We start from the raw sequence: 21,121 nt of genomic DNA on the forward strand, positions 1-21,121 counted from the left end.
AAGTCAGTATATGTTGGCTGTATAGCCAATTCAAATTTAGACCATTCTGTTTTTAATGTCTCTTCTGAGTCCCCCGACTTCATAGAAGTGCGATAATAAAAGGCTGGAGTGGCCCTTTAAAAAGCTCAAAGGGAGTTGAATACTTTTTATAGGCACTTGCGTTTGTGGTGGAAACTGTCTGGAAAATTAAACCTATATCTATAAAAATCCACTGGAAGAAATCATTTTTATTAACTGTCAAACCAACCTGCCAGTGGGATGCCACCTGTTTTCAGTGCACACAGTTTTTTTGCTTCTTCTCCTATTTTTTTCAAAATAAGAGTCATTATTAGCCTTGACGCAAGTGATCTGCATCATTATGATCATTTGTTTCAAGGTGTTCCTGAAGGGAGTCCAGCTGCTTTGGAAACAATGAAACAGCAGGACCTCTGACATAAGATGGTTCTCAGGAAAACATCATTTTCTGACGCTGAATGTTTTTTTCTGGAGTTTTATGTTCAGATTTTTCCATCAAGAACCCTCCGCTGCTCATCTCCTCAGTGACATGAGGCTGAGAGGGTGTGTGTGTGTGTGTGTGTGTGTGTGTCTGTGTCTGTGTGTAAGGGGGTGTATCAGGTGGGGGGGCAGCCTACAAAATGAGAGAGTCAGCCGCTGGAGGAGCAGATGTGAGAGGCGCACTGTAGGGGCCAGACGCGTCACGATAATTAGCCGCGGATAAATTAACGGGAATAACCGGATTATGATGATTTGAGGAGGAGAACTCGCCAGAGTCCGGTGTCATACAAAACGAGGGATTAAGTTAGGCGTCTTCACTCCTCCGATCGCCGTTATGGGGATAGACCGGCGGCGGAGAGCATCGCTGGCTCTCACCTTGAACTTCCTCGCGTTGTTCCTGGCCGTGTCGGCTCTCACCACCAGCTACTGGTGCGAGGGGACGCGGAAAGTGGTGAAGCCGTTCTGCACCGGCCCGGTCACCACCAAGCAGTCGTTCTGCATCAGGTTCAACAGCTCCAACCTCAACGACACGCGGCTGGTGCAGTACATCTGGGAGACCGGCGAGGATAAGTACGTGATGAGGAAGTTTCACACCGGAATCTGGTTCTCCTGCGAGCAGAACATCAACATGACCGGTAAGTTTGTAGAGCAAGGTGCCGGGATGGAGCTGGGACCAGAGCGCAGCAGGGCGCACGGGCTGTGCGCGCTGAGAGGTGCGCCACGGAGACCTACGTCGATCTACTGGATAAATAAAATATAAAAATAAGTACTACTTCTAGAACCATATTCCGTAAAAAAAAAAAAGGAAAAAAAGAAATGTAATCCTGCTTTACTACAGAGCAGATCTCGGGATTAGTCTCAGAAAAAAATTTGAAAGTTAGATTAAAAATATCATCAGAAACGCATAATCCTATATCTTAACACCTGGCCATCAGTATTGAGAATAAAAGCAGGTTTTCGTGTTCATCCAGAGAATATTACATGCAGGAGTTTCATAGCAAGGTTTTAATAAAGTGAGGATGAGGATAAGGTCCAGAAGATGATCCGTTTTATTACTGTTTCCAAGTTTAACAATATCAATCTGAAAACTCAAAGATATTTAGTTCAGTATCATACAAGAGTAAGGAAAGCTGCATCTTCATCTTCCACAACCCAGAGACTGTTGCTACTTTGTTTTAAAATCTGATCAAAGTAGTTTCTGATTAACTTTCTGTCCATTAAAGGACCAGCCATTGCTGCTCTGTTTTATTGTGTCATGGACAAAGCAAGATTAAATTCTTCTTATATCCACTTCAGATGGATGTTTTATTCTACCTACAGCATATACTACAGTGTGTGAAAGCACTTCAATTGATTCATGGGCCAGTTCCAGATAAGCCAGCTGAGAGCTGCATGGATCTAGGAATATGTGGCTACAGTGTCTGTGTCTGTCTCCAGACCATACAAGCTAAATTTGAGGCGGGAGATTCTGACATGCAGGAGGGGGGGAAGTGGCAGAACTTGTTATTAAACGAAAGGAAATCCCTACACAGATTGGATCAAATGGTGTTTTTCAAATTTTATTTAACATTCACAGCTTTATAGCTTTATCTTTGGCACACAAAGTGAAATAGGTCACCTGTGATTCTCTGCCTCAGTCTGGAAAACTGATGGAATACTAATGAAGTCCCCTGTTTCACTTTATCAGGGTGTTGCAGCGGTGAATTTACTGCCACTGAGTGTCAATGAAATGTCTCATTTGTAATCTTTTCCAGGTGAAAAATGCAGAAGTTTCCTTTATGTTGCACCTTCAAATGAAAGAGGTAAGCATACAGTTTGTACATCCCAGTCCACCATTCATTCCGTAGCACTTAACGCCATTTTTCACATGAGGTGGAGAAGTTGCTCAGAGCAGGAAAACCAACCTTTTTTTAAGGCCTGACATCTTCAGCTCTCTCAACGTAAGGGCTGTTTACTCTAAGTAAGCTGCTTACCATGAGCATGTGACCATTTTGACTGAAGTGGACATTTTAGAGAAGAAATTTAACATCTTTTGTCACAGTGATGAAATACCAGCAATACCAGTCAGACAGTCGGAACATCTGTCAGCCTCCGAGAGCCGCGTGTTCTCTTTCTTTTTATCTTTAAGCTTACATTACATCTGAAGCCACATCAGTGGGCTCACTGCTGGTTACTTGTAATGCAAGTCCACCAGGGCATTAGCTTATAGTATCTTTGCTTTGAACAAATAAATCTTCCTTTTTTTCTCTAATGTGATCAACAGTGTAATACCAAGACCAAATCATTCCTCATTACAGTGGAGCTGTTAGTTAATAAGTGGTGTTGCAGCAAATCCTACAGTCTCATGCCCTTTAATCAGTTCCCTCAGCCCTCCTCCTGAGCTGCTTTTCACTCTCTGCCTTTAGTCTGATAATCAGACTGTGAGTTGGCATCTTGTTTCACCTCATTATTCAGTCTCACATTGTGTTCCTGTTGGCCGTTTTATGTTTGGGAGGCGTTTTTTTTCCAGAATCAATTACGTATGCACCCCCCCATCCCATAGGTGCAGTAGAGTTTGCCAGGAGCAGCTTGTTGATCAAAGTATTGTAATCAGTTATTTCTGTAAGTCAATTTACAGCAAGCTGCATAGTAGCTGCGTCATCCACACATTTTCCGGGCAATGTTCCTGTCAGCATTTTTCTGGCTGTGAGTCAGGAAGATGATGTCCCAATCCTTGAAGTAACCAGACTGTGCCAGATGGTTTGTTACAAAGAACCATGAGGGACAATGTTGTTGAAAACTGTTGGGCAGGTGTTTACAAAAAAAATTCTTGGCAGGTGATAGGATGAACCATCTGTCTATCACCAGCTATCATGGGTGAACTTCAAACTTCTAACTTCGAAATTTTATTTCAATCATGACCAATAAAGCTGCTCTTTCACTAATATTCTCAGTTCAGTGCACTATTGCATATAAAAATATTTGTTTTTCATTGTGTTCAGGGAATATACTGCGTCAATCTCTGTTGAAGAAATATGGCATTTCAACAATGCCTTTATGTGTCCGTAACAACACGGAACTCTAGAGCACAAGATAAAGTGTGTCATATGTCCACAGTCTGACTGTCAATTCTAATCCATAAAGATACGCCTTTCGACGATTTTGTCTCCTCAACTCGTTACAGTCCTCGCCGTGAATGGAAGACCTTGGGAATGACAGACGGACTGTTTTAATAATTATTATTTCTCACTAAAATAAGTGCTGACTGGTGGATTAAATATATGCCACATTACCATCCCGGTGCCTCACAAGGTTATCCTTAAAGGTTAAGGCTGGGTAATATTATTTTCTTAGTGTCAACAATAGACCCCACGAAAAGAGAAAAAAAACACAATGAAAAAGTATTGCGTTCTCCTGTGAATAAATAAATTGAGCGTGTTAGCATGTTAAATGGTAATGGTAAATGGCTCAAACTTACAAAATATCAGCAAAGTGCAGCAGATTGTAATTCATTGTGAAGATATTAGGTTAAATAACATGGTATTAGACGACCTGAAATCTTAACCTGATGATGTTTCTAGATGCGTACAAAGTGCGTACATGTCTGCAACAAATTTCATGGTAATCCATTCAATTGGTGTTGAGATATTTTAATCTGGAACAAAGTGGTGGACGGACCCACCAATCAGTAATAATAATAAAATACTAATAAGGCACAACATTGTTCCTAATAAATGTGATATTTCCTTCTGCTTGAGAAATGTTCGCTAAAAACTACAGTGCCCAGCCACTTAAGAAACTTCTTTAAAAACATCTATATTTGTGTGGTGTTTATTGAAATAAAGAAATCTTCAGATCATCTTGGAAGCCGGTGCATTTACACAGTTTGGTGTCCTGGTTTTGCACAACCACTAGGGCTGGGTATCATTGGGATTTAATAGACACCAATAGCAATATACTGCTTATCGATACCAATACTTATCAATACTCTTTGATATTACTGCAAAAAATAAACAGAAAGACACCATAAAAAGATTTTAAGATTTTTTATTATTACGTTTTTGCAGAAATAAGTAAAATTGTTTCCTGAGTTGTTGAATTGTCGTTCAATTTAGTAAAGTGAGCCCACACTTTTGAACGTTTTGCCCTGTCAGCTTCTTATGTAACGTTACATAAATACAGATAGCAGTATCATTTGTCCAGGAGCTTATCTAAATGTTGGTACTGACCATTTAAAACAGATTCTCAGTGTGCATCCCTAATGACCCCGTTCGCTTTACATTCACTTGAGAGCATCAGCCTCTTTTGCTACAATTTCATCTGCATGCCGCTCTGGTATCATATGATTCAAATATAAGATCTATCAAAGAAAAATGAGAGGAAAATCTCCTACGAAATGAGCTTAATTTTTATGACTTTAAATGTCCTCTAATAACATTTTCCGTAATCCCCTTTTTCCTATTATACATTTAATTAAATAAATCTTTTACTGAAGTGTAGTATTCAATTCAGAGCAGGTAAAAAAAAAACTAACTTAGCTGAAGGATATAACTCATCATATCTAATTCATAATTCATACTGGGATATTTTTGGTAACAGACATATTACTTTAGTCCACTTTGTGATTAATTAACTACACAATAACTACCTGCCCTTGGGTGATATATGCAATTACACCACATCTTACATTTGCAGGATTTTTAATCCGTTGATATTTTGTCCCACCACGCACACCGACCAGAGCTCAGGATGTTGTACGTCTCTTGATGGATCATATATCCTTTCTCTGACTGTGAAGGTTAATGATATGGGTGACGGGGTCAATGATCCACCTTTCCCGACTCATTCTCCCCCCCTTCCTCCTTCTTTTCCCCGTCCCTATCCTCCCCCTTCGCCCTTGCTTACCCATATTCTTTCTCAATTCCCCACCCCCCTTCCCTCTTCTCTCTCAATTCCTATCACTGCACCCGCTCCATCACTCACTCAACCGTGTTTCACCTCGTCCCCCACAACATGAATATGTCTTTTTTTCTTTCCTCTTTGCTATTTCTTTTTCATAACCAATTCTCTCTGCAGGAGTGCTGTGGCTGTGCATTGTTGCCGAGTGCCTGTACATCCTCCTGCTTGCCACCGGAGGCATCCTCATGTCCATAGAGGTGTGTCACTTTGGCAATGTCATCGACGGCCTCAAGCTCAATGCCTTCGCTGCCATATTCACTGTGCTCTCAGGTGAGTGCCGTCACAGTATTTGCTGTCTTTGCCGTCAAATGGAGTCCAGTTAAATGAATCTAATCCAAAAGCCCCATGTTGTTTTTTTGTTTTCGTCGAAGGGGAACTGAAATTTAAATTCTCCTCACTTTTTGTGTGAGAAAACTTTAACAATACGTTACCAGTTTTCATAAGAGGATAAAACAGTTTGCAGGATGTTTGCAGGATGCAGCTGTGTTTAGGCTTTAGGTCTTTGAGTGGGTACTGCAGAATGTCAGTAAATACGAGAGGTTTTTTCACCTTCTTCAACCAGCCCACATCGGCTATCAGATGATTGTCTTTACGTCGTTCAACACTCCTGAGGACCCATCCGCCTGGTAATTTGTTATTCCACTCGGAAAGTGGAAGCTAGCATGCTAGGTTAACTAGCTTTCACCCAGAAAGTGAGGACTATATAACCTTACTTGCTAACCTTATTTCCACTAGATAAAATATTCATTTCAGTTAGAGCTTAAAACAATTGAGTCCTTTGTTCTAGTTCCAGGCACTTGGCCAATCACATTTCCAGGCCAGTTGCAGCCTCTCAGCCCCTGAGAAGAAGTCGGTTTGCAGTCTGCCTTCCTCTCTCAGTGGAGGACTTAACAATGACCTTCTCTCTAATCCACTCTGTGAAAATGATCCCGACCACCACACTCTGGGCAGTGAATCAGCAGGGAAAGATGCTCAGTTCAACAGCAATGACTCGCAGCATTTTAGTGACTTGACAGGTTAGGTTCAGGAAATGTCTGAAAGAGCCCGAGGCTGAATAATTGTAGCCCCTGCAAAACCTGGGTCCACTTTGAACATGTTCTTTGATGACCATATGCACAGTATCTATTTTATTAGAAACACCTTGGTAGTTCCAGTAAGGTTGCCTTTTTGTTCTACAATAGCCTGAATTCTTGGGTGCATGGAGTCAGCCCTGTGGTGGAAAGTGATGAGGGAATCTCTGTGCACTTGTTAACCTTGAACTGAATGCAAGATTGAATGCATCTAATGTCGTCTATCACGGGTAAACCAATCAGATCAACCAACCATATAACGTAGTCAAACTCTTACTTAAGCCAGTTGGGAGAAGAGCGAAAATGTCTTTTTCATTGAGAAAAGCTTCTTCTTCTTTTAATGAAGAAATACTCCCCAGTTTTGATACCATCGATGTTAGCACCATTCATTTTAACCTATACTAACCTTCATGGAAACTGCCTTTGTTTTTTAATGAATGGTTGCTTCTTGGCCATCACACCTTGCGAGTCCAACTGCCTCGCAAGGTTAGAGTTCTTGATAAACAACAGTTTATCCATCTGCCCAGCACTTCTTAACAGCGTCTCCAGCTTATAGCATGAGTTGTCAGAGAAGGTCAGTGAGCACAGTTACCCATGACAGAAACCTTCTTTACAGGGAGCAGAGAATGGTATTGGTCTTCTCAGTTCTTCAGTTCGTTACAGTAGCTCCTGCAATTTCCAGGGGAGCATTTTGTCTGTTTGCTTTTAGTCAGTCTAAAAGACAAATGTTTGAGGTGTTGATTGTGGCCAAAAGTCATAATGGACATGTGGGAATAAGACCAAGGATGACGAGCAACACAATTTCCCTTTATGTCTTTATTAGGTTTAGGTAAGGAGAGTGAAGTCACTGTCATATTCCTCGAACTATCGTGAGATCAGAAAATATTATCTTCTTTGAAGTCTTCAGCTTTGGGTCTATAAAAGAATGATCAGCAAACACAGTTGAGAATTTTGTGTGACACACTTCTGACTCCATTGACAAAGATTTGGAGAAACTCTTTTTCAGAAACACGGGATATTAAAACCTTGCTGAGCCTGAGGTTGCATATTGATCATCTTGGAGTTAGAAATGGGATTCTCCTAGTCTGAGAAATGCTAAGTACAGAGTCAGAGTAAGTCCCCTTTGATCTAGTTGGCATGTGGAGCAGTAAGAGGCTGTGCCCTTACTGGTTAAATATCCTTCAAACTTTGTTTTAAATGCTTGGTTCCTCATTAGTGTCATGTGACATCCATCTGTCTGTTCTTGTTGTGCAGTTCAGTGCAAATGACATGTCTGCTTTAATATCAGGAAACACTGAGGTACATATAATTCAAGAACCAAATCAGGAATTCTGAGTTAATCCCGCACACACCATCCTGCTGCAGTAAATACTCTCAAGTACACTACTTTTATATATTCATCCGCAGCCAAAAATAGTCCCCAACAAATTGATGTTTCTGCCTTTTCATGTAACGTTTACAAAAATCTACAGTGCCCAGTTGATTTAGGAAATTACTAAGCCTTTTTGTAAAAACCAAATGATATATTTATGACTTAGGTTGAATGGTTTACATCATCAAAAGGCATTAATGGGCTAGGGATTTAGAGCCACAGACATATTTTGGTCTTTCAATTGAATAAGGGCCCTCAGTTAATGTTGCCATTTTTGTGTCACGTGTAAAGCATCATCACGAATACCTCACAAGTTTTGGTAGAATTGTACATACATAATTCATACATGTTTACATAGTGAGCAGAATTTTAAACAGCCACACTAGATGCTAGCCAGCGAATTAGTACACATACAGAATGTTACATTATTGTAATACATATCTTCTGCTTTACAAAAGCCTAGTTTCTGTCAATAAATATATTGCCTGATGTTGACGTGTCCTTCGGCAAGGACAGAGCAGTGTGTGTGACTATGAGTGTGTGTGCGTGGGTGGCACTGTAAAGTGTTCTGCACAAATGTGTGATAAAGTAAGTGCAGTCCATTTACTATGTATCATTTAGCAGCTGATTCAGAGCTAATCAGGAACAATTCATAAGGTAATTGTTCAGTATGCATATTCAGATAGCTAAGCCTAATAATTAGACACTGGCTCATTAGCATATATCTATCTGTTTTCAAGTTATTACTGCTTTTGTTATTCATGATGCTTGTTCATTTGTTTTTTTACTTATTTTTTGGCAACTGCTCAAGAATTTGTGTACCTTAAACCTGCATTACTTGGTTTCTTTTGGCCACTTGGGGGAAGTAGAGCTAGCAGTAGAAATTTACATATTATCACCTTGGTTGATAACTATCTGCAGATCCAGCAGAGCTAGAGCAGCATTAGTATTCATTTGGAGTCATGCAAGTCCAATATTCAATCTCTTTTGGCTCTGTTTTGGTCTCGGCCAACTCCTGAGGGTTATATCTCTTTAGCAACAAAATGGTCCACTAAGTTCACCAGCTATCAGCTTACTTTGTCTGCCTGCTGTTTGGTGCCGGGCAGTGTATGAGCTGATGCCTGCTGCTGCTGGAAATGAGGTTGATGAGACTGAACCGAAACAGTAAAACTGGAGGCTGTAAAAACAAAACAAATGAACTGAAAGAAGCTAAAACGCTCTATAGCTTGAAAGCTAACTGCAGAAAGTCGGGAGGTAATTCTCTTTGTTTATCATATCAGTGTTGGGCAGTAACTCATTACTAGTAATATTATTAAAGTAATAATATAACTTTCCCTAGTAACTAGTAGTGTAATTCACTACTAATACATTTCAGTACTATTGTTAATTAGTTACAATATTACTTTTGTTGTCACCTCACTACTGATGTGAAATCCAACAATCCAGTCACATCCTTGGATTCATTTTCGTAATCGTGGAGGTAACTAGAATGGAGGATGAAACAGGTTATATTATAATGGCTCCATTATCTGTGTCTGTGAGTATCTGTGTGAAAAATATTGATTAGGGCAGCTTTAATATGAAGGTTCCTCCGTTAAATTAGAACTGGACAGGGCTTTTGTACAGAAGCCCAAATAATTTTTGGCATCCAAATAAGAACAGGCAACAAGGTCAGAGGTATACCTAACTAGCTCCCACTTGCCACTTCTGACTTGGCAGACAATTTCTGGAAATCTTACAAGGTCCTTAGCAACCTTGTACAAATATCCTTAACAAAACTTCAGCTCTTGCTCCACATCCCAGCATCACGGGGTAAGGAAAACTGCCAGAAAACATTTGGGTTTCAGTGCATTCTACATCTAGCATAGGTTTTATATTGAGCTGACACCATGTTAAGTGTCAGTGTATCACAACAGAAAGGAATTGTTGACCGCCTTTCAGCCGTCCACTCGTTGCGTCCTCATCTTTTCGTCTTCAGCTGACAGGAGTTGAACCCGGCATGCTCTCCTGCTGCTGATGCCTCTAAAACACGAGCTTGAATGAGTTATGCTTTCACGGCCCTGCCCTGGCATTTTGCCCGTTCTAACTTTCAGTCGAACAGTATCTGAACCTGTCATCCCTGTCTACATGCGTTATGTTTTATTTATACGTGACTCACTGTCTGGAGAAGTGAGCTGTTTGCGCAAACGGAGGGATGATCCGTGCTAGGTTCACACTGAAAGTAGTTTTTATCCTTGGGTAAAGAAATTTTCATTTTGCCATTTTTTTATAGCGTCTGTCCCAGCCTGCTGGCTTTTTAACTGCTTCCCAAGCTTATCACAAAGGGGTTTAGTGTGCTTGTAAAATAAGGAAGGCATTTAAAAGTTGTTTCTGTTTTTAATGGCCTGAATAGATTGAGAGTGGTTATGATAATGAGGTGCAGGGGAACAATACAAGGGACCAGATTAACTTTTATTATAGCTGTCAATCATCTGGGGGATGATGAGAGCGCATGAAGAGGTAGCGTGTGAGTACATGATAGGAAAAAGAAATAAAGGAGTGTGGAAGAAATACAAAGAGAAAAAAGTTCTGCAATAAATGGCATTCTATTAAATTTGGTGCACTCCCCAGTATGTATGTGTGCCAACAGGTAAATTGCTGTGGTGTCAGCAATAACTGAGAAATCTTACATCCTGGTTAGTTTAGCCTGTATTTACCTGGGTAGGTGGTAGGTTGCAGTTAGGTGAGGCTAAGAGGCTAAAATGCCATTCACTGGGGTAGGGGGGAGGGAGGGATGGCGGCTTGCTGTGAGACTGCAGCTTACATTAAGGTTATTTTTTTCATTTTCTGTTAGCTTAATTTAATTTAGCTTCGCAGAATTTCCCAGGGTCCATCTCTGCCTGTATCAGTAATCATTTTGCTAATATATGCTGCCCTTTTTTTGCACTTTTTCAACATTCCTTTTAAAGATTTCCACTGCCAAGCAACAACATTTGTACTACACGCCTATCAGCATTAACATACTATTCCTGAGGTAAACAAACATGTGGCCGGGGTATAATTACAAGAGGGATTTAAATCAAGTCCTTCCAAAGTGGCATGGCTTAGCAAACACAGCACGATAAGGAGCTGTGGCCTCAATGCACACTCCTCTCTCACCCACAGCATCAGACCAGGAAGAGGAAGAGGAGGGAGAAATAAATGTATATGTATGTATGTATATGCCCCCCGCCTTCAAGATGTGTCATCAGCAGTATTTTACAGGATGAGACAGGAGAGGCATTTTGATATGAACATAATAAAAAAAATCTCCTATATATATATTTAGCATAATGTAAGAAAAAAGTCAAATTTAACACATAGGTGTAGGGACTGTTTATTTTATTTTACTGTGTCTTTAAAGTAAAGTAAATCTTATGTTTACAGTAGTATTACAGTTCACCAGACATTCATCGCACTGACATGCCAAAAACGTGATATCACAGATTGTGATCAAGTTTTTTATCTTCCACAGTGCAGTGAATATGCAAGATCTCTGTTATTGCACAGAGTATATGGGGCCTTTAAAGGACCAGTGTGTAGTTGCAGCTAGTAGCGAAGTTGCACATTGCAACCAACTGAATACTGCTCGCTCGTTACAAGCTTGTAGGAAAAACGACTGTGGCTGCGAAACTCTGATGTCTATTTCCGATGGCTTGTTTCCAGTAACATGCAGTTGTTGCCAGTTCAGGGATTCTTTCCCTTCTTTGATAATTTACTAATTTAAAAAAGTAACTGTGTGTAGCAGAAATGTGTTTTTTTCCTGCTTTCTTATCTTAATCATCAATCAGATTGGTTTTAATGAGGTGGGTCCGGAATCCAGACTGAAAAATATAGTCTCTCAGCTAACTATTGTACCCTTAGTCAATCTTAATTTTTTGATCAAATAGATAAAATACAAAAATGAACCGAAATAAAAGTTGGTATTCTAAGCATGATAATTTAGACATAACATGTATCATAAAGCTTTCATTGAGGATTGAGCCCAACATGTCTTAATAAAACAGAACAAAAAGAAAAAGGAAAGAGACAGTCGGGCACTGTGGTATGTATTTATTTATAGATCAGAACTCCATCAAAAACTTTTCTCTTATTCATTCATTTATTCATTCTTTCATTCATAGTTAACCCTGCTGCCCTCCAGTGGCTGGTGTCGAGCATGGCGATATTTACTGCTGACACTAGACCCCATTCTCTCTGTAATACAGCTCAACAGTGTAAGGAATGCCACGTCTATCATGCTGTGTGTCCTTGTTAAGTGCTGTGGCACTAAAAATAAACAACCTGAATTGACACTTATTGACTTCATATGATAATCGGACCTTGTGTAAGCAGAACATGCATAATTTCCACATGACAGAACGTGCCAAGACTCCAATCTCAGATTTGTTCCGCTCATCCTGACACAAAGCTTCCTCTGATCTGCATAACATTATGATAATATTGCACTGGGAGATCTTTAGGAATAAACATGAGCACTGATAGGGATGAGATGGGAATTTAGGTGTTTGGTGCTGAATCTGGTGCGTTCTTGTTCAGTCCAGGGATTTGGGGGGTTTATGTAGTAATCGGATTGGTAGGCTACACATGCTGGTTTTTATTCCTGTTCCTATTTTATAGGCATTGAGAAGTCCAGCGTGAGGAGAGCCCAGAGCCTGTGCGCTGAGATCTGGAACATAACCGGGGGGGAAAAAAGTACCACACAGACACAAAAGGAAAAAATAAGTGAAGGGGATCAGAAAAAATCAGACGAGGAGAAGTGTACTTGAAAAAGGAACAATGAGCAGCTCTGAATGGAGCAGGAAGACAGAACAGAACCCTTAAATTAACTAACGTTGTACTCTCATTCCTGTGGATTTCTCCACATGTAAAAACATTGTGTATGGGGCTGTAGTTACAGTGATAGTCCATATTTAAAGATTCTGAAGGGTAGTGTATTCCTTTGCCTTCCCGAAACCAAAAACACAAGAATAAAATTGTAAGGAACGGATCATTTGGAGCATGTTAGCATGTCTGGCTAACTAGCTTATAATTAGGAAGCTAGCATTAATTCCGAAGCCCAAGACCACAAGTAGCTAAATATGTTACAGCTTACGTAGGAAAAAATCCCGCCAGTCAAGATGCTATATCAGAGTGTAGGCTAATGTTTGGAGCTCTGTCCTGTTCCTAAAGAGAAGTTTATATTCCAGCAACCCCAGCCAACATTACACGACATATAAACCTCAAGTTTTCTCTTCACCGGGGTTAGGCCTATGTTAGAACAAATAACATTTTACTTACACTTCCAAAAATGAAGCCAAAATATCCCAGATACAGCTGCCGCCATCTTCCTCTGGTGACATTATTCACACATTGGCTTCACTTTCGTCCATCTTTATTATGTCGATGAGCTACATGTCTTATACGTGCATCAGTTGCTTAGGATAGCCTGCTGACTTTTTACCTGAGACATGTAGCATTAGCATTAGCCCCTTAGCATTATGTAGCCATCATGTGCACATTTAGGAGATGTTTGCAGGGTTCTGGTTTTTAAAAAAGTCAGCTGAAAAAAAAAACACAAAGGAAAACCACCGCACAGCCGGAGTTTTTAAACAACTCTTCTTCTTTAGCTAACTAGGGCTGAGAAAATCTGCTTGCTGTCAGCCCACAAAATCAACAGTCCCTGTCTGGGAATGAGAAGTCTGCTTCTGTCTACTGAAATCAAGGACCCACTGTTTCAAAAAATCACAATGAATTTTGAGTGATAAATCCGCCTCCCTCATCATTATAAACTGCACCGTGCGAAAGCAGAAAGCTTGGTAACAGCAACCGCGGGGGACGCGGGGCTTAGCAAACAGTCAATTCTGTCTCTCTCTTTGCCTCTTTTTCTCTCACAAACAAAAACACTCAGATTGGATGATTAGCATATTTATCCCTCAGTATCTTCCACTGCACCAGTTGATCCTATTTGTAAGTCATAGGCAGAGGCTTGTGATTTATGCATGAATAAATCATTTATCTAAATTGTTGTGTGAAATTTACTGCAAGATTTATTTATCCTGAGTTTATAAGAATGCCCTTAACAACCAAAGAACCTAACTAACTAACTATCTGTGGTTGTTTGGCTGCACGCTGACATAATTTCTGCTGCAAATTAAGCTTTTGGTGCAGTCTTGGGTCCAAGGTGTAGACTCACTGTTATGCACTTTTCCCATAAAAGGTGGGCCAGGTATGACTCATTATGCATATTAAATGTGACTAACTCACATTAGCTGGCAACAAGCAGTGGAGGAAGAGAAACTAAACATAGCGATCCCACAATGTAAAATACTCCATTACAGGTGAAAGACTTTTCATTTTCTGAAATATTGGATCATTCAATGTCTTCAGTCCTCTAACAGTTATTTAAAGACATACTATATAACATTTCTGCATTTAAACGTCTAGAAACACTAGACCTATGTTATATATGTAGTTGTGCATTTTACTTTACATTATCTCAAATGTTTCCAGCAATGTTCAAACCCAGAGAAATCCAACATTTTATTCAGGTAACTTCCATGTAAGAACCAGAGGCGTCAGATACATCAGAGAGCGAGGAACGAAGTCCTGAAAATGTTAGAAAATACTATATATATATATACAGAATAAGCATTAAAATGGCAAGATTATTATTATTTTCAGTACACACATGTGACAGTCTCCTATCTATATATTCGCTATAAATAAAAGTTGCGCTCAGCTATTATTAGTTATACAGCATGTGAAAACTTTTTCTTAAGGGGTCATTTGAAAGGGTTTTAATGACCTTTGAAACTAATGGTGGAGGTGTGTCTGTTTGCTTCTATTAAACCTCAGATCTTGCTTTTTTGAAAATAATACATATAAGAACCTCTTTCTCACACACATACAGACACACACAAACAAGGGTCCTTGAGTGGGTTTTAGAGCAAAACTTTTATCACATTTTTGGGGAATTGGAACAACAAGGGAAGCAGTACTGTAGTGGTGGTCATTTTATTGATTGTTATTCAAAGACATTATCTTCAAAAAAAGAGAGAGATCCTTTAAGATAAAATCCTCTAAAATTAGGGGTCAGTGGTCTAATGTGTAACTATAGTGGGGGTCCTTTAGATGAAAAGCCCTGTATTAGCTTATCATGTGTTTTTATGCAAAATCTTAATCTGTAAAGTAACTGTATATGTGAAAGAAATGTGGGACAAAAAACTATAATATTTCTGTAGTGGAGTATAAATGGGAATTTACAGGAAATGATGTATATTCAGGCGAGCATAATGTAACACTGCCACCAAGTGGTGACTAAAGATAAGTGCAAGGATTGGCCACAGAGGAGGATGTCAGGTTCTGTCTCATCTCTTGTCCCCTCTCTGTCTGGCAGGTCTGTTGGGTATGGTGGCCCACATGATGTTCACCACAGCCTTCCAGCTGACTGTCAGCCTGGGCCCGGAGGACTGGAAACCTCAGACATGGGACTACAGTTGGTCGTACATGTGAGTTCACATACAGCATTTGACAAGGAAGACTCTGTGGTACCGGCCAGTGACAGAATGGGCTTTTAGAAGAACAACTTTAATTACCTTCATTCATTTAGACAGGAATTAGCAATATTGAGTATTGACAATATTATCTAGAATTAAGATCTTCACAATTTCCTGAATTTTCCCAGCTGACATGTTGTCCACCCAGCTGTCCCAAACCAAAATATATTTAGTTTAATATCAAAAAAGATTAAGAAAACAAATAAATGATAAAATAATGTTAAGCTACAGTATACATATACTACACAAAAGTATGTGGACAGCTAAACATTATAAACGTATGTGGTTGTTGCATCTTATTCCAACACCACAGGCATTACTCTGCTGCTTTTAACAGCCTTCACTCACTATGAGGGCTTTCCACCAACCTTTGGGACCAGGCTGCAAGGCTCTGTATTCCACTTCATCCCAGAGGTGTTGGATGGGTATGAGGTCAGGGCTGTGTAAGGTTATAGTTAACTAAAACTAAACAAAAAACAGTTAACAAATAAAAATAAAAACTAACTGAAACAATATTGTGTGCTTACAAAACTAAATAAAATCAAATAAAAATATAGTATTACTTTAATTTAGTTTTATTTTTTGTCAATTTGGTCAAATCTCTCAACACAAGAAGCATTGGTGCATATATTTATTGAGACTCAGATGTCTACATAACTTTAGGGTTAGGGTTAGTAGTCAATGTTTTTGTATTGTAACTCCTATTCTGAACCTCTTAAATATTGCCCTTGACAAATACCCTCCATATTATAATAAAACAACTAAACTAAAACTAAACCTTTTTAAACAATAAAACAAGCTGAAACAAGCATACCCACTCAGGAAACTAAATCAAACTAAAGAAAATTAAAAAAGAAATGAAAATAAAACATTATGATCACTTATGATAACGGGCTTTGTTTCCCTGTCAAACACTAATTACTAGTTGATCACAAAAAATGGTCTTGACAGCTTGTTATGCTGAGACAGACTAATTGTTATTTCAAGATAATGAAATATAAAGACAACTTGTTTTCATTAAATAATTATTCAAGAAAGCAAGCATGTTGTGTCAAGGTCATAAAGTAACTTAAAAAAATTTAAGTTTAAAAAAATTATCCTTTGTTCCTACTTTTAACCCTCTCTGGCCCCTGGAATATTATCTAGTGCCTATTTTCATTTATTTATTACCTCTAGAAATGAATACATTATCCAGGATGTCGACCTGTTTTTGTCTCTTACCTTTAGTTTGGCGTGGAGCTCCTTCACCGCCTGCATGGCGTCCTCAGTCACCACCATCAACCGCTACACCAAAACCATCCTGGAGTTCAAGCACAAGCGCAGAAACATTGAGAAGAACCTGAAGATCAAGCAGAAGCTGCTGGAGCTGGACTCTCCGGAGCAGGTGTGGGACATGTACATCAGCTCGGTGCCGAGCACCGCCGAGGAGCTGCTGGATCTGTCGTCCAACGGTCGCAAGCTCTCCAACACCTCCATCTTCCTGGACCTCAACGACCTGCCCGACCCACAGGGAGAGGAGTACTGCTAGAGGAGCTGTGTGTAGCATTTTCAAACATCAGTAGGTCATTGTCATGTTCAGTGTGGTTCAATAATATGATTACTGTAAACAATATGAGACCTTGGTTGAGAATCCTGGTGATGCTGAGTAGCACATGTTGCTAACATGTTAGCAAACACTTCCAAAATCTAGCAGATACGGACAAAATTACCGTTAATTTGGACTCCTGTTTCTGACCAGCCATTATTCACTTTGCTTTTAGCTCCTGATTTGGTCTTTACTAACTCCTATGAATTATAAATGGTACTTTAGCTTTCACCAGCTAGTTGCTAACTTTATCTGTCTGCTGTTTGGTGGGCAGGTACTGTTGTGGGTCTAAAAACCAAAACAATAGGGCTGGGTATTGTTAAGAACCTCACGATTTGATTTGATTTTGATTATTTAGGTCACAATTCGATTCGGTATCCACACAAAGATGTTGCTATCCACGGCGCCTGCCCAGCGGCCCTTCGAATCGATTCAGATGATTTTACTAATGAACTCAGTGATTGAATGTGGGAAACAATATATTGCAATGCCATCCTGATGAATCATATTTTCACCCACCCCTACTAAACAATGAGCTGAAAGATGCTAAAAAAAAATTTTCAGAGGTAAGTGCCGCTGAAGAGTTCAATAATTCTCTGTGGGTTCAATGCCAGCAACTTCCTGTTACACATCATTGTCTAAGATGTTGTCGTTAAGCTTAAAAGCTTAATACATTACCCATTTTCTCTGTCTTGCCTATGCCAAGATGGAAGTAGTTACTATTAAGGACACTGAGCTTGTGTCCTCTGTTATTTTGGGGGATGTAAGCGTTTTAGCAACTTGTTACTAAATGTAACTTTAAATTTTGGTGGAAATTAGGTGTTGAACATGTCTTCTCGGGAAATGCTCAGTGACCAATATGTCGTATCCTGTAGTGGACAGAGAACGAAAAAGAATAGGGCAGACAGTGGTCACAAATGTCATATTTGACTGTTTATATATTAGTGTTGTTGCACACTAGCTGATGGGGGATTTGGCTTCAAGTAGGATAAAAATTTGGATATCATACGTCGTTAAAAAAGACTGAACTTCTGTCAAACTTTTGATGTTTCTGTGTTTACTCATGTTCGCTAGCTAGGTTGCAACACCAGTTAGCTAACTAACAACATGTTAGGGCCTCCTTTCTTTGCTAGCATATATTTTTTGTAGGATACATTAAATTAGACCTTTTTATTATGATCACATTTTATAACCATACACCTGCTGTTTAGGTATTATTAAAACCAAACCAGGCACAAAAGAAAAGTTCTTGACCTCAGTGTTTCTGCTTACAGCCCTGGTTTCGGTTTAACTTTCCAATAAAGACAAATATAAAAGAGAGGATTTTTCCAGCAGCCTTTAACTCCCTCCAAAGCCAGTCACATTAAGTGTAAATTACAAGATAAGGGTTTTTAGTCTTTCCCACAGTGGTCTCAGTTGTTTACAGGAACTATAATAATGTCTCACAGTTGATGTGGTGATGATGTATTGATGCTTAAATGTTACATGCAGAACCTTTAAGGACCAGTGCTGAACCACACACCATATCTTTTAACGACTGGAGCTCACCACACCGACCCTACAGTGGTGTTAGTAGGTGTAAACTTACAGTATACCTCTGCCCTAGCAATACTGGAATAATGAAGGGTCCGTGCTTCAACCTTGTGAGAACAGAGACCTCAGTACGACGATACAGCTCTGCGGAGAGGACGGCGGCCTGATCTCCCGCAGCCAACACTCTTCCATCCAAAAGTAGCACACTCTAATGACTCTCACACCTCTCGTCTCGCTGCCCATTGGATTTTATTCATTAAGGAAAATGTGCAAAAAGCTGTGTGTCCATGACTCTGTGACTCATCCAGCTATAAGTACACATTGCTGGACAGCCCTGTGGTAAGAAGTTCAACGTACTGCTTCTAATATGGTACATATACTGTATATTGGAGTACACTGCCACCACCCAATGTGAGAACCAAATCGCATTAAGTAGCTTAAACCACACCTCATCAGGTGTTAATCCCTGTACTACAGTATTTACAGAGTGTTTGTCTCGCCGTCGAAGGAGGGAAGTGACAGGGGGTGGACCTTGAGGACTGTTGCTTCACCCACACCATACAAAGAATGAGTGTACTGTGGGTGGAGGGTGCCTACAGGCCATGCTGAGTGCCTTTTACTTACAGCAGCATGCATCGGATCAAACAGCATGCCCTGCGCTCACAACATTTTACAGAGCGCGAAGCTGTTCCTCCGACTAATAACTGCTTTAGAGGAAACACGTAGCTGTCTGTGCAAACTGCCAAAACTCATCAGCGAGAGGAGCACGCCTCTTTTGAAGCTCTCAGTGTAATATTTACTTGATAATGGGGTACTTTTCTTATGTATTCACAGAATTGTATTGATGGGAGAAACACAGCCCAGGATTGTTGTCATTTTAAGTGCATTTGAAAATGTGTGTTATACAGTATATTTGTGTATTTTGTTCATTTCTTTAATTCAAAGTGAAATGTAATGTATACAACTTAAAGGTTTCTTCTGGTTCAGTTAAAATTTTCTTTCATCACCTTGGTCATAGCATGGACTGTTGTGTCTTTTTGTGTATGTCAGACTTATTTCCAGTGGCACTTTTTGTGTAGTGTTCTTTAGTTACATATTTGTGGGTAATTATTTGCAACCTAATATATTGATATGAATACATTTCTATGAAAAATTATTATTTAAAGGTTAACAAGGAGGGAACATAATAATAAAGAATTTACTTGTTTATAACCATGTTTTCTGCTGGACTTCTTCCCCACCTGCTTTCAAAGGCTTCCTTTATTCTCCACAAGATGGCAGTGTTCTCCAACTCGATATTAGCAGTCTAATGTATTTTCTCTTTAAACCCAGCAACTTTCAATTATTTTGATGAAATTTGCTCTTTGTTTTTCATCTTTAAATCTTTTAAATCATCAATATATTGCATACACACATACAGAACTGGAATGTTCTATTACATTTTTCCCCTTTGCAATTACAATCCCCCATACAAATCAACAGCATAACTCAGAAATCCATTAAAATTCATCCTTAAATTGATTTAATTCACATTATTACAAAGACCACCAGACTTTTTGCATCTTATCAACAAGGTAGTTTCCCAACATCTCTGATGTTAACAGATTTACGCTTGCAAAGCAATTGCACTAATGTCTGCACTTACATTCCACATAAATCCAAACTGTATTCATTAAGGCTCAATAAGACCTTTGAATTACATCATTTTGTGGCAAATAATGAGGAAAAAATAATAAATATGAGAAAGATAAGCACAAAAATAAATTGCAAGTCCTTTGCTTAAAAATAGTTTTTATTTTTGATGCTTTCAAACTAGTGCAAATACATGCAAACTGAAAACGGACAACCCTGTCAGCAGGCCTTCTCACAGTAACACAGTAAAGCCTGAAAGCTTCATACATCACGTTCAGATAAATGACCATTGATAGGTCGACCTTCTCTCATTGATTCGACCTGGTCTTGTTTTGGTTGTCCTCCAGTGGTCCCTTTTCTTATCTCAAGGTACAGTAGGGTGGTTTTGCAGCCGGATGCTACCCTAAGCCTAGCACATAAATGCGCCAATAGGCAAAGAGGCAAGTGATCCACACCAGTTCCCCTACATCCATTTATCCACATTCATTATTCAAGAATACAAAACCACTCAGTCAAATCTGAGCTCATATAAAGATTCTCTCGCTCGCCCCTCTGCCGCTCGCCACATAAAAGATTCATCCCCCCCTTTTCGGGAACAATGCTTGGAGGACGATACTCAATATGTATGCATTGATTGCCCTTAAATTCTGAAGAACAAACAGGTAGAATAAGAAAGGTGTGGAAATTGAGGAATGTGAAAATGTGTCTGTTGTGGGTTCATTGTGCCACTACCAACTAGAGCTTCAGGATTACACTGCAGACCAGAGACACTAAAAGCTACACTGCGTATTTCACCAATCAATTTTTTTTACAGCCGCAACCTATAGCAACCACAGTCACGTGACCAACTTTGCACACAAATGCTTTATTTAACCACCTGGGGTAGGAATAAGTAGCCTACCAGACGAGAACGGTGCCAGGGGACACCCTTGCTTAATAC

At 39.6% G+C, this 21,121-nt stretch overlaps 1 protein-coding gene across 1 annotated transcript; it reads left to right on the forward strand.

The window, feature by feature from the left end:
• Positions 1-775: 775 nt before the first annotated feature.
• LOC118332277 (germ cell-specific gene 1-like protein) lies at positions 776-17,126 on the forward strand. The gene is made up of 5 exons (XM_035667476.1): positions 776-1,130; positions 2,250-2,297; positions 5,551-5,703; positions 15,272-15,383; positions 16,659-17,126. Exons 1-5 carry the CDS (start codon positions 830-832, stop codon positions 16,957-16,959), a joined length of 915 nt encoding a protein of 304 aa, XP_035523369.1. The 5' UTR covers positions 776-829; the 3' UTR covers positions 16,960-17,126.
• Positions 17,127-21,121: the final 3,995 nt, after the last annotated feature.

Source organism: Morone saxatilis, unplaced genomic scaffold (assembly GCF_004916995.1).
Source record: "Morone saxatilis isolate NCDOM2014 unplaced genomic scaffold, NCSU_SB_2.0 Contig1, whole genome shotgun sequence".
Classification (NCBI taxonomy): Eukaryota; Metazoa; Chordata; class Actinopteri; family Moronidae; genus Morone; species Morone saxatilis.

Bases quoted from the DNA above. Each gene is read 5' to 3' on its own strand.
- LOC118332277 (XM_035667476.1), top strand. From the start codon at position 830: ATGGGGATAGACCGGCGGCGGAGAGCATCGCTGGCTCTCACCTTGAAC. The intron at 1,131-2,249 runs GTAAGTTTGTAG...AATCTTTTCCAG, and splicing joins GCAGAACATCAACATGACCG to GTGAAAAATGCAGAAGTTTC. The intron at 5,704-15,271 runs GTGAGTGCCGTC...TCTGTCTGGCAG, and splicing joins CATATTCACTGTGCTCTCAG to GTCTGTTGGGTATGGTGGCC.